This window comes from Schistocerca serialis, chromosome 8, assembly GCF_023864345.2.
Source record: "Schistocerca serialis cubense isolate TAMUIC-IGC-003099 chromosome 8, iqSchSeri2.2, whole genome shotgun sequence".
In the NCBI taxonomy this organism is placed as follows: domain Eukaryota; kingdom Metazoa; phylum Arthropoda; class Insecta; order Orthoptera; family Acrididae; genus Schistocerca; species Schistocerca serialis.
This window is the reverse complement of record NC_064645.1, coordinates 410612648-410625489: the sequence shown is the minus strand read 5'-3', so window position 1 is coordinate 410625489 and position 12842 is coordinate 410612648. Positions and strand designations below refer to the sequence as shown.

General features: G+C 44.9%; 1 protein-coding gene across 2 annotated transcripts in view; it reads left to right on the top strand.

Annotated features, from left to right (window-relative positions):
- Window positions 1-12842, top strand: part of LOC126416259 (medium-chain acyl-CoA ligase ACSF2, mitochondrial-like) — a 254749-nt gene that overhangs the window by 76180 nt on the left and 165727 nt on the right. For both annotated transcript variants that reach the window (XR_007575423.1, XM_050083889.1), the window contains exon 4: window positions 4854-5005. Coding sequence is in view for 1 of the 2 variants with exons in the window: in XM_050083889.1 (XP_049939846.1) it covers window positions 4854-5005 (152 nt within the window). In the remaining variant the exon portion in view is untranslated. The remainder of the gene's footprint in view (window positions 1-4853; window positions 5006-12842) is intronic.

The following is a 12842-nucleotide window of genomic DNA, read 5'->3' as shown; positions in this document are numbered from 1 at the left end:
TCTAAGTTCTAGGGGACTGATGACCTCAGAAGTTAAGTCCCATACTGCTCAGAGCCATTTGAACCAACTTAAACACTCGTTATGTTGATAATATCATCGCCGTAAACTGTTTTGATTCGCGAAAAAAATTAGGTAGGTGTTATTCCTTCCGAGAGTGGGATGTGGATCACAGCACACGTGGAGGGATTTCTTGCCGATACCTTGCACCCAACTGCACACTACAATGGGAGTTTACATGCTACTGTGTTCCTGCAATGCTCATTCTGGCCAGGGGATTTCTCCCTACCATTCAGAGTTATCAACATTCAGAAAAAAAAACACATCCCGTGGTGGTCACAGTGCACTTGCCTTGAACATGCCTCGTACATACTGCTGAATAGGTCCCCGAAGTTCACCTGTAGCCGCGCTGGGTAGCTGTGCGGTCTGAGGCGTCTTGTCACGGTTCACGCGGCTCCCCCCGTCAGCGGTCCGAGTCCTCTCTCGGGCATGGGTGTGTGTGTTGTCCTTAGCATAAGTTAGTTTAAGTTAGATGAAGTAGTGTGTAAGCCTAGGGATCGATGACCTCAGCAGTTTGGTCCCATAGTCCTTAACACAAATTTCCAAAAAAAAAAAAAAAGTTCACCTGTGCTATAGACGCAGCGTGTCCTTAGACCGGCTGTGGTGGCAACATTGCCGCGCCATTTGACAAATGACAAATATCAAGTTTTTTTTTTAATCAGAGTTTAGTGTGAGAAACCAACCGATGGATGGCGCATCCTAAATGAGTGTGTCCTGTTCGCGAACTGAATGTGGCACCCCTAGCAAAAGCGTCAGGTATAGTCTGTCTGTAAACTCTTGTTGCCCCTTACCTGTCTAGTAGTCTAGACTGGCGTGCAGTGATATACGTCGTTTCTGTTCGTGGGATCTTAGTTGTCAGTGCCAGTCACTTAACTCTGTATACTTATTGATGTACTTCGATATCCGGAAATGATGGATAATCGTCTAGCATTGCAAGAAAATGTGCAGAATACCAGGAAGAGGAGGTATTTGCGGGGTAACGAGCGTTCGATCGTCTCTAATGTTATTACAGCGTGTATTAAAGAGGCGACCCAAAAAGAACTGTTGGCTAATATTACCAGTCCTAGTAAAGGGCTGCAATTTATGCAAACGTCAGCTTCGTAGAACGTGAAAATAAGCCGCATGGTTTAGTGGAATCGCCGCAAAGGAAAACGAATAATCTTGTTAGGAAACCGATCGTTATAGACAGTTTCAAAATTACGTAAAAAATGGTTCAAATGGCTCTGAGCACTATGGGACTTAACTTCTGAGGTCATCAGTCCCCTAGAACTTAGAACTATTTAAACCTAACTAACCAAAGGACATCACACACATCCATGCCCGAGGCAGGATTCGAACCTGCGACCGTAGCGATCGCGCGGTTCCAGACTGTAGCGCCCAGAACCGCTCGGCCACCCAAGCCGGCATTTCGTAAAACCTTTGATGCTTATGGAACACTAAATCTCTGTCTCGGTCACTATTGACCTTATTCTGAGACATATTGCTTGAAATAAGTGCGCAATAGCTATTCTAAACTCTCCTGAAATTTTATTCGAAACATGTACATCGATTCTGGACTTCTAAGCAAAAAGCTTGACATACGTGGAGCGTTCACATATTAATTTTTAGTTTTTGGTAAGAACTTTATTTGTTAATCTACAGCAATATTATCCTCATAAAAATATTCCCCATTACATACTATATAATTGCGCTAGTGCTTTTTCCAATTCCCGAAATTCTTTATGAACTGTTTCTTCGGGATATTTTATATGTCTCTTAACTGTGCATTTTTAATCTCATCCATGCTTGTGAAACCGTTGTCCTTTAATGCCTGCTTTGAAATGTTTATTCCACTTGTGTGCCCTTGATTCACTCATAACAGGCTCATCAAAAGCAATATTTAACATTTCTAAAAATTTCATACACTTTATTCCATCGCTATAACAAAATTTAATACAGATTCTCTAATCTATTTTTATACAAAACAAATAATCGTTGATGCTACCGAAACACACGTAACCTTTTTTACAGACGACAACAGAGTAAATACCCAATATGCATAACATTGTACACATACTTTTGAGACATGTTTACGAAGACAGTGGCAAAAAAGTAGTGCAAGTCGCACTAATACAACAACAAAATTATAAATTTCTGCTTACTTTTTAAACACTCTTCGTGTTGCAAAAATTGTTAAGTTTCAATGCAGTCCTTCGAAGAAAACTTCTGCTTTTTAGTAGAAACACAAAGTAAGAGCAAGCCTTAAATTATACAGATTGATTGCATTATATGCGGTTCGTTTCACGAATAGCAATAGAAGAACATACAATACATTCACATGAACAGGCATTCGGTTCTATGTTGGTGGTATAATCCTGATTTCCGTTCTTATCTTAATAATATTTTCTCTATAATGTTGTGTTTCGGAAGAAGCTATCGTGTATTGTATTCCTTACTGTCTTAATTCATTTGTCTAAAAATGAACGCAGCCAAGAGGTATCTGTACGTGACGTCGCCACGGATTTAAAGCGCGCGCCGCGGCAGGGCCGGTACTACGTTGTGAAGCAGCCTGTAGAAGCGCCTCGTGACGTAGCTGGGTAGGCAGAGTGTGGACTCGCTCAGTCCCTCTTCAGTTTACCGACAGATACTGTTCGTGCAAAAATCGACAGGAAGTGCAAAATGGCTAAGCAGGGATGGCTACAGGACAAATGTAAGGATGTAGAGGCTTATCTCACTAGGGGTAAGATAGACACTGCCTACAGGAAAATTAAAGAGACCATTGGAGGAAAGAGAACCACTTGTATGAATATCAAGAGCTCAGATGTAAACCCAGTTCTAAGCAAAGAAGGAAAAGCAGAAAGGTGGAAGGAGTATATAGAGGGCCTATACAAGGGTGATGTAATATCAAGAGCTCAGATGGAAACCCAGTTCTAAGCAAAGAAGGAAAAGCAGAAAGGTGGAAGGAGTATATAGAGGGCCTATACAAGGGTGATGTACTTGAGGACAATATTTTGGAAATAGAAGAGGATGTAGATGAAGATGAAATCGGAGATATGCTACTGCGTCAAGAGTTCGACAGAGTACTGAAAGACCTGAGTCGAAACAAAGCCCCGGGAGTAGACAACATTCCATTAGAACTACTGACAGCCTTGGGAGAGCCAGTCCTGACAAAACTCTGCCATCTGGTGAGCAAAATGTATGAGACAGGCGAAATACCCACAGACTTCAACAAGAATATAATAATTCCAATCATAAGGAAAGCAGATGTTGACAGAAGTGAAAATTACCGAACTATCAGTTTAATAAGTCACGGCTGCAAAATACTAAAGCGAATTCTTTACAGGCGAATGGAAAAACTAGTAGAAGCCGACCTTGAGGAAGATCAGTATGGATTCCGTAGAAATATTGGAACATGTGAGGCAATACTGACCCTGCGGCTTATCTTAGAAGCTAGATTAAGGAAAGGCAAACCTACGTTTCTAGCATTTGTAGACTTAGAGAAAGCTTTTGACAATGTTGACTGGAATACTCTCTTTCAAATTCTGAAGGTGGCAGGGGTAAAATACAGGGAGCGAAAGGCTATTTTCAATTTGTACGGAAACCAGATGGCAGTTATAAGAGTTGAGGGACATGATAGGGAAGCAGTAGTTGGGAAAGGAGTGAGACAGGGTTGTGGCCTCTCCCCGATGTTATTCAATGTGTATATTGAGCAAGTAGTAAAGGAAACAAAAGAAAAGTTTGGAGTAGGTATTAAAATCCAGGGAGAAGAAATAAAAACTTTGAGGTTCGCCGATGACATCGTAATTCTGTCAGAGACAGCAAAGGACTTGGAAGAGCAGTCGAACGGAATGGATAGTGTCTTGAAAGAAGGATATAAGATGAACATCAACAAAAGCAAAACGAGGATCATGGAATGTAGTCGAATTAAGTCGGGTGATGCTGAGGGAATTAGGTTAGGAAATGAGACACTTAAAGTAGTAAAGGAGTTTTGCTATTTGGGGAGCAAAATAACTGATGATGGTCGAAGTAGAGAGGACATAAAATGTAGACGCAATGGCAAGGAAAGCATTTCGAAAGAAGAGAAATTTGTTAACATCGCCGGCCGCGGTGGTCTCGCGGTTCTAGGCGCGCAGTGCGGAACCGTGCGACTGCTACGGTCGCAGGTTCGAATCCTGCCTCGGGCATGGATGTGTGTGATGTCCTTAGGTTAGTTAGGTTTTAGTAGTTCTAAGTTCTAGGGGACTGATAACCACAGCAGTTGAGTCCCATAGTGCTCAGAGCCATTTTGTTAACATCGGGTATAGATAAGTGTCAGGAAGTCGTTTCTGAAAGTGTAGACATGTATGGAAGTGAAACATGGACGATAAATATTTTGGACAAGAAGAGAATAGAATCTCTCGAAATGTGGTGCTACAGAAGAATGCTGAAGATTAGATGGGTAGATCGCATAACTAGTGAGGAGGTACTGAATAGAATTGGGGAGAAGAGGAGTTTGTGGCACAACTTGACTAGAAGAAGGGATCGGTTGGTAGGACATGTTCTGAGGCGTCAAGGGATCACCAGTTTAGTATTGGAGGGCAGCGTGGAGGGTAAAAATCGTAGACGGAGACCAAGAGACGAATACACTAAGCAGATTCAGAAGGATGTAGGTTCCAGTAGGTAGTGGGAGATGAAGAAGCTTGCACAGGATAGAGTAGCATGGAGAGCTGCATCAAACCAGTCTCAGGACTGAAGACCACAAAAACATCACAACTGTTCGTGCTGGATGGCAGGAGCGGCGGCCCACGTAATAGCGCCATGGCCCGGCTTGCCCGCAGGTGGGGGCCCGCGGCGTGGTGGCGGCAGAGGCGTGCTACCCCAAGGTGGAGAGGATGGCGCCGCAGCTGTCCTACAGCCCGCCGGGCGACCTGCAGTGCGCCGACGTGCCGGACCTCGCCACCGTCGTCTTCATGGAGGGCGAGCGCAAACGGTCAGTCACTGCCACTTGCACACTACAGCTCGCTCCGACGAGACTCGACCCATTTCACACGACTGTATCTTCCACATTAATAATGGCGCACGAAATGTGTTACCATTTTGTTTTTGAATATAAACTTTATTGTCAATACAATCTAAAAGGAACATATACACTACAATGAAGAGCCGTCCATGCAGATTTGTTCTAACTCAGCACATGCTGAATATGTGCACCATTTCGTTTCCTCACTTCCTTCAAACGAACACTGAAGTTAGTGATTACCCTAGGGCACATGTCTTCCGTAATTTCACTGCAAGCTTGAAGAATAATTCTTCTGAACTCCATTAAATCACGTGGACGTTTCGGGAAAATTTTTTCCTTTAGGCACCCCCAAAGAAAAATGTCACATGGATTGAGGTCTGGACTATTGGGGGGCCGATTTTGTCCGTCATTGAAGCGACCTGGAAACCTGAGTGAAATGATCCGCATGTCGAAATGCTCGTGTAAAAACTCCAACACAGTGTTAGCAGTATGTGGCCTTGCTCCATCTTGCATGAACCACTGCGTTTTGAAGGGCAAAGCAGTAGCAAGAAGCTGTGGAATGAAGATATTGCGAAGCATGCTCAAATAACGCTCGCTGTTCACAGTTTCTTTAAAGAAAAAGGGTCCAATAAGTCTGTGACTGGAAATTGCTGCCCACGCTGTAATTCTCGGAGCATAATGTTCTCGTTCATGAAGCACTTGTGGGTTTTCAGTGGCCCAAAAGCGTACATTTTGTTTGGTATCCACACTGTCTAAATGAAAATGCGCCTCCTCTGAACTCCAAACGTTGTTGAGAGTTTCTTTCCTATCCTCCGCCCACTGAGCAAACAGTAGTCTGTGCTGCTTGTGTTCTTCAGTGAGCTTCTGTGTACAGGTCATCTTCTATGTGTACATATGGAGGTCACTTCTAAGAATGCGTTGAGCGGAGCGTCTGGATAGTCCCAGTTGCACTGCTGCCTTTCTATACGATTTCCCGGGACTTCTCTGTGCAGCAACTCGTACCACTTCAATATTCTCCAGCGAAGAAATAAGCTTAGGCCTAGGTCGCTTCGCTTCCAATACTGTTCCTTCCTGTACAATTTTATCGTACAACCTATGGATGGTCTTCTTGCTAGGGACCCATCGTGTGTTAAACTGTTGTCGAAAACGCCTCTGAGTCACAACAAGGCTTTTCGTTTCATAAAAAAGTAACACAATTGCTGATCGTTGCTGTGTCGTCAGTCTTCCATTGTCAGCCATTGCTGCTTACTAGTCTCCTAGCGGCAGTATCGTGAATTGCACGTCATTTCGTAACTCATTTGTTTTGCCAAGCTCTGCTGGTACTGCTGTAGAGATCCCAGCGGGATATCTAATGTGCTTCGTAAATTGTGAAAGTAACAATTGGTAACACATTTCGTGTGCCACCCTGTAAATACAAATTCCGTGCAGTTTGTTCGTTTACCTGTATTACTATGTAAAGAAAAGACATTGTTTAACAATGTTACCAAAAATTTCGAAAAGTTCTTGACCGATTTACTTTAAAGTCCGTTGATTCATTTTGGGCTTATACTTTGGTGTCCCGTTGGTCTTTGCAATCTTAGCTTACTTTCAACTTGTTCCATCCCCACACCGCCTGTCGCGATACAGCTTGCTATATGTCAGTTCCTTTTTGGATGGGTTCGTCATTTTACAGATGGGCGATAATGTGATACTTTATACTCCCAGGGAAACAGTATTACATTGTCAGTCGACGTATTGGAAGACTACCCTTAGTTGATATAGATTTGAAGCCCTTGTTTGTTTCACTCTTGTATTTTCCCGCATAGTAATTGATGTAAGGGACACAAGGCCATTACTTTTTATTTTTTGATTTGGTGTGTAGTACAGTGAAGAACCAAAGAAACTGGTACACCTGCCTAATATTGTATGGCGCCCCTGTGAGTACGCAGAAATGCCGCAACTTGGCAGGGCATGGACTCGACTAATGTCTGAAGTACTGCTGATGGGAATTCACTCCATGAATCCTGCAGCGCTGTCCATAAATCGGTAAGAGTACGAGGGGTTCGAGATCTCATCTGAACAGCAGATATGCCCAATTATGTTCACGCCTGGGGAGTTTGGTGGCCAGTGGAAGCGTTTAAGCTCAGGGGAGTGTTCCCGTAGCCATTCTGTAGCGATTCTGGACGTGTGGGGTGTTGCATTTCCCCGGTGGAATTGCCCAAGTCCGTCTGAATGCACAATGGACATGAACGGATGCAGATGATCAGGCAGGATGCTTACGTACGTGTCACCCGTCAGAGTCGTATCTAGGGGTATCAGAGGTCACATATCACTCCAACTGCACACGCCCCTCACCATTACAGAGCCTCCACCAGCTTGAACAGTCCCATGCTGACATTCAGGGTCCATGGATTCATGAGGTTGTCTCCATATCCGTGTACGTCCATCCTATCGACACAATTTGAAACGAGACTCGTCTGACCAGGTAACATGTTTCCAGTCATCAACAGTCCACTGTCAGTATTGACCGGCCCAGGCAAGGCGTAAAGCTTTGTGTCGTGCAGTCATCAAGTCTACACGAGTGGGCCTTCGGCTCGGAAAGCTCATATCGATGATGTCTCGTTGAATGGTTCGCTCGCTGACACTTCTTGATGGCCCAGCATTGAAATCTGCAGCAATTTGCGGAAGGGTTGCACTTCTGTCACGTTGAGCGATTCTCTTCAGTCGTCGTTGGTTCCGTTCTTGCAGGATTTTTTCCGGCCGCAGCGATGTCGGAGATTTGATGTTTTACCGAATTCCTGATATTCACGGTACATACGGAAAAATCCCCACTCATCGCTACCTCGGAGATGCTGTGTCCCATCGCTAATACGACTCATTGGAGTCTCTCCATAAACCTATTGCCAGTGACGGTGTGTCATAGAGACCTTCCATGTCTTCTTTCCCTTAATGTTTTTTGCACTCCCTCGAGGAGGCTGAGCAGGACGCTTCACATGAGACTGTACATGTTTGACGCCACTGTAGGTTGCCGTTTGTGAACGTTACCCAATGATCAAGTCGAAATTTCATATCATAATTAAATTCTGTAGATATATATTCCCTCGCCTCTGAGTGTTAGTGGATTATGTATGGCTTGAGAATGAATGATTAGTTTGTGTGTTTTGAAGTTATTGGTAGCCGTAATTAGTAGTGGTCGTGGATATAGAGTCGTCTGCCCAGAGCAGACGGGAAGCTGCTTGTCTTCTGCTCTCGTGCAGGATGGCAAATTTTCAGTCCCTCAGGCCCTCCGTTCTGGATAGAGAGGCCTATCCCTTTCAAGCTTTAGGTGTCATTGTTAGGTTGGTCGAGGAAGCTGTTCCTCTGACTAAGTCAGGCGTCGGGGGAGGGAGAGGGGGGGGGGGGGGGGTAGCGTCGGTTTTGTGCACAGCGGGAGCGTGGTCAGTGGTCGTTGTCCGCCCTGAGATTGGTGAGTACCTATGTTAAGGGAACGCTCTGCTTAGAGCATTGTGTTAGGCGCGTTTGAGCATAATGTAAATTCATAGTGAAATATTTGAGTCACTTCAGATTAATTGAAAATTCATTATTCAAACCTCGAATAGTTGAAATTTGTACTTCGAGATGAATTATTTAAGAGCTACCCACCTAACGAAACTTCCCAGGTCTAGACAGGGCGGCGGAAAGGCGTAGTTGGCGTTAGGCGGGCTTGATGTATTATTAGTTATCTTGATTAGGTGTGAGTATGGTGTGAAAGAATTATTGTACGTGTATTATCTTCCCTCGTCCCGTTGAATGTTTTGTAGAAAATTCTGTGTCACTGAAACACGTGTTTCTCCTCGTGTTCTGTATCGTATCAGAGTCTGATACCGTCCATTAAATTAGGGTGTGATTTGATTTAACTAAACTGCTTTCTCATGATTAACTGACAGCGTCCAATTTTCATGTTCTTGTGTCACTTTCCTGGGGGCGCTCGATCAAATAGTAACCACATGGTGCGCACACTTATTGACACTAAAGAGAGCCACCATGACTTGCTCTCCTGATTATGTATTAAATTGTAGCTATTGTCCTATTGTATGCATATGTGTGAACGTGTACTAATTTCCGTTCCTTTATTCCAATTGGACTTCAATAAATGTTAGATGCGCTTCACGCTGGTAGTGAGCTGGCACCAGCGTCTAAACCGTGCATGTACTCCCCATTTACGTGTGAACTTAGAAATAAATCATGCGAATTGTGATCTTTCGTCTCCCGCCTATTTATTAATTAGCATCAGTGCCATTTGTGTAGTATTTCATGTTTCTTAAGTTCAATAATTGATCTTGCTTGGAGAATGAAGAGTAATTAACTTCACTAAATTGTATTAAGTATTCAATCAATAGTCAGATTAGCCAACGAATTCCAGTTCGCTCTAGAAAATCTAGGAAGAGCAATACTGGTGGTGACCCTGTTTCTTCTCGTTGAGGTTTGAAATCTTATCTGACTTAACCACGCCCATAAAAGGTTCTGTGAGCTTGAACAGTGTTGTAACGGTGATCGGAATGGTCGCGGGGTTGAAGTGATGGAAAGCACGGCGGGACCCGCGGAGCGGCCCGCGAACAACGACACAACGGGAGAGGACGGACACGACCAGCGAAGGACAGAACGAACAACAGCGAGATCAAAACAGCGGAGTCACAAGAAAATCTAACAACCACGTCCACTCGTACACAGAACAAGAAAGTAAATAAGCTGTCTAAGGCGAGGCAATGTGTCCAGAGACGTGCGCAAGGTTAGACTGGCTGGCTGAGCTTTTTTTTTCCTTTATTGAATTTCGATTCCCCCCTAAGGGGGGCGGGCTGGCAGCTGCTTAGTACGCTGCTCTGCAGCCTATAGACTTTTTAAAACGTAAGAAGAAGATAAGAAACAATAAAAGCAGGTGATAAAACGGTGACTTAAATTGTAAAACGGCGGAAAATTGTGGAAAGTTAAAACATAAAACAAAGTTAATAAAATACACAGGAAGCAGACAGGTAAAATAGTAGACAGACAATTAAAAAACATGGCGACAGTCTGGTTTCTGTTCGCAAGAGATATAAAAATCACACCCAGCGACAGTATGATTTCCGTTCGCAACACTTCGGAAAAGACACACAACACTCAACACTCACTGTAAACACTGCACTAAAATGTTGGCACAAAGATGACACACCATAGCCAAGGGCTGATGGGGGGGGGGGGGGGGCGCGGGACCTGGACAGAGGAGGGGGAAAACAAGGAGGGAGGAGAGGAAAAACGAAAGGGGGGGGGGGCTGGCTGAGCGAGAGGCAGGCGCATAAATACTCTATCAGGGGCGCCGCTATTGGCTGCTGCAACCACGTGTTCCACTGTGGCGCCCTCACACTAAATGCGGGCCAGGAGGCGCGCGCCGCCACAGCTTATGGCGCGATGGTGCAGAGACCTCTAGGGGTCTTCGACGTCCATGACATCTGGCGGGGATTGAAATTCCGAGGCGCGCGGTACCACAGACAGGGTACGAGAAGTAACCCTTATCAGTTCAGGGCTAATAAAAGATGCTTAGACGAATTTTATAGGCGTTGCCGACCGCAGCGTTGTAGTGTCGCGGAATAGTAAAGAGTTGGAAACGTGGAATATTGTCAAAGTTTCGTTGCCTATGCCGAGAGCCAGAGGCGGTAGGTTAGCCAAGAGGTAAGAGTACTGCACGGGTGTCGGAATGTGTCGTCACGCAGGGACAATTGCCTGGTTACACATAACAGGCGAGAGAGAATTGCTTAGCACGCGGGTTTGTGTTAGACGGAGACTTTCGTAGAGTGTAAGACAGAGGTATAGCATGAGCTGTACTGCATTTCACAACTTCGCGTAAGTCTGCCACAACAACACGTAACTCTGTCACAAGAACGCCTAAGGGGCGAGTACGACAGATGAATCAGCAGTATAAGTGGAACGAATGTGTTAATTACAAACGAGCATGACGTCAGGACGTCGCTCGTGCTTCCTTTAAATACGCCAGCTTTGACAGCAACACGGCACTTGCAGTTAGACTTGCAGTTAGATGTGGGTCGCTGCTCTTTATTAAGGAGATGTTGCAGTAAGGGCGGCCCATTCAGCAGCAGACGTGAGGGAACAGTACCAGCTCTGGTCCTCTTTGCTGCCGCTGTCAATCATCAACCCAGGATTAGCAGCCATCACAGTAAATTCGCTCGCCGCCAATGCTGACCACATCAGTGAGCCGTCGTCGAGATCGTGCGGGGCCTAGCCACTGTGCATCCGCCGTCACAACTGGGTGAGCCGACGACACTGGGGGCTGCAGCCCATTCCGCCTGTCCACTGCGGACGAGCCACCAGGAGGAGCAGGGAAGAAGACGGGGTGGGATAGAGTACACTCCGCACTACGAGAACGCCTCTCATACCGACAGCACCGGGACTCCAACCCACAGCCTTCTATGCGCAGCGGCTTGCTGTCCGCAGCCGAGCCGGCCGGCCAACTTGGCGCCACCAGCCACTCGTGGCCAAAGTACGAAGTAAGGACATTCCTTCGCTACGTCACAGCATGCGGCACTGCGCTACCAAGACTGTGCGGCCCGGAGCTGGTGTCATCGCTACGAGTCAGCGAGAACTTGGGGAAGGTCGTTGATATCACCAAGCCACATTTTACTCGGCAGGAATAAAGGTGTTATGAATTAATAATGTTTCTTTGGCGTTTCTGACGCGTCCACAGTCATTTCCTAGCATCCTGACAACTGGAGAGGTCACCGCCTGGCCTCCAGTCCACCGTAGGCGACCGGGACCACCGGGACGCCTACACTATGCCAGTTTCTTTGGCGTCTCTAGATATTTTATGAGTATTCCTTGCATATTTCTTGCATACCATTATTCATTTAATATCTTGTGGGCCTTTGAGTTTCACATCTGGTTGCGTTTTTGATGTCGTGACGAGTAATTATGGTATATCACCAGTAGTGATAATAATTAGGCGATAGATATATACACTGTTGTGAAGTGCGTAGGTTATATCGCAACGATTTACTTTGAATCAATATAAGTTTTCATAAGAACTAGGGCGTTTCTCATCTATAAGAATAGTTTCAGTGCTAATCAGTATGTGTACATATTCTGCTTTGTTGTGCTTTGTGTTGCACGTGTACAGGCACTTGTCTTAATGTTGCAAATTGTATTTTGTACGTTTTAAGAACTTTTATTACTATGTTTTATTTTCTGTAAGTCGGCTGTGGTATATTTGATACACACTGTGCGTGTACTTGTTTTTAATATGCAGGGGCCTGAAGATGGCATTATTGAGATCCCAAAACTGGTTGTCAAAATAAAAGGAAATAAAATCTCAAAATGGTTGATTGGCGATTTTCCTCGGTAAATAAAGGATTACTTCAGGTTTTTACACGATGCTCTAATAAGCATTCTAACGGACATAGGTTATATATTTTTATAGTATGATTATATATTATACTGTCTGCTTTGCTAGTGTAGAGGTGGTGGTTGTTGGGATGTTTAAGGGGGACTTGCTAGTGTAGACTCTTATGGCCTGCACATATATGTTTTTGTTTTTCGTTAGTCAATTTCTTATGTTGAAACTTCCTGGCAGATTAAAATTGTGTGCCAGACCGAGACTCGAACTCGGGACCTTTGCCTTTTGCGGGCAAGTGCTCTAACAACTGAGCTACCCAAGCACTACTCACGCCCCATCCTCACAGCTTTACTTCTGCCAGTATCTCGTCTCCTACCTTCCCATCTTTACAGAAGCTCTCCTGCGAACCTTGCAGAACTAGCACTCCTGAAAGAAAGGATATTGCGGAGACATGGCTTAGCCACAGCC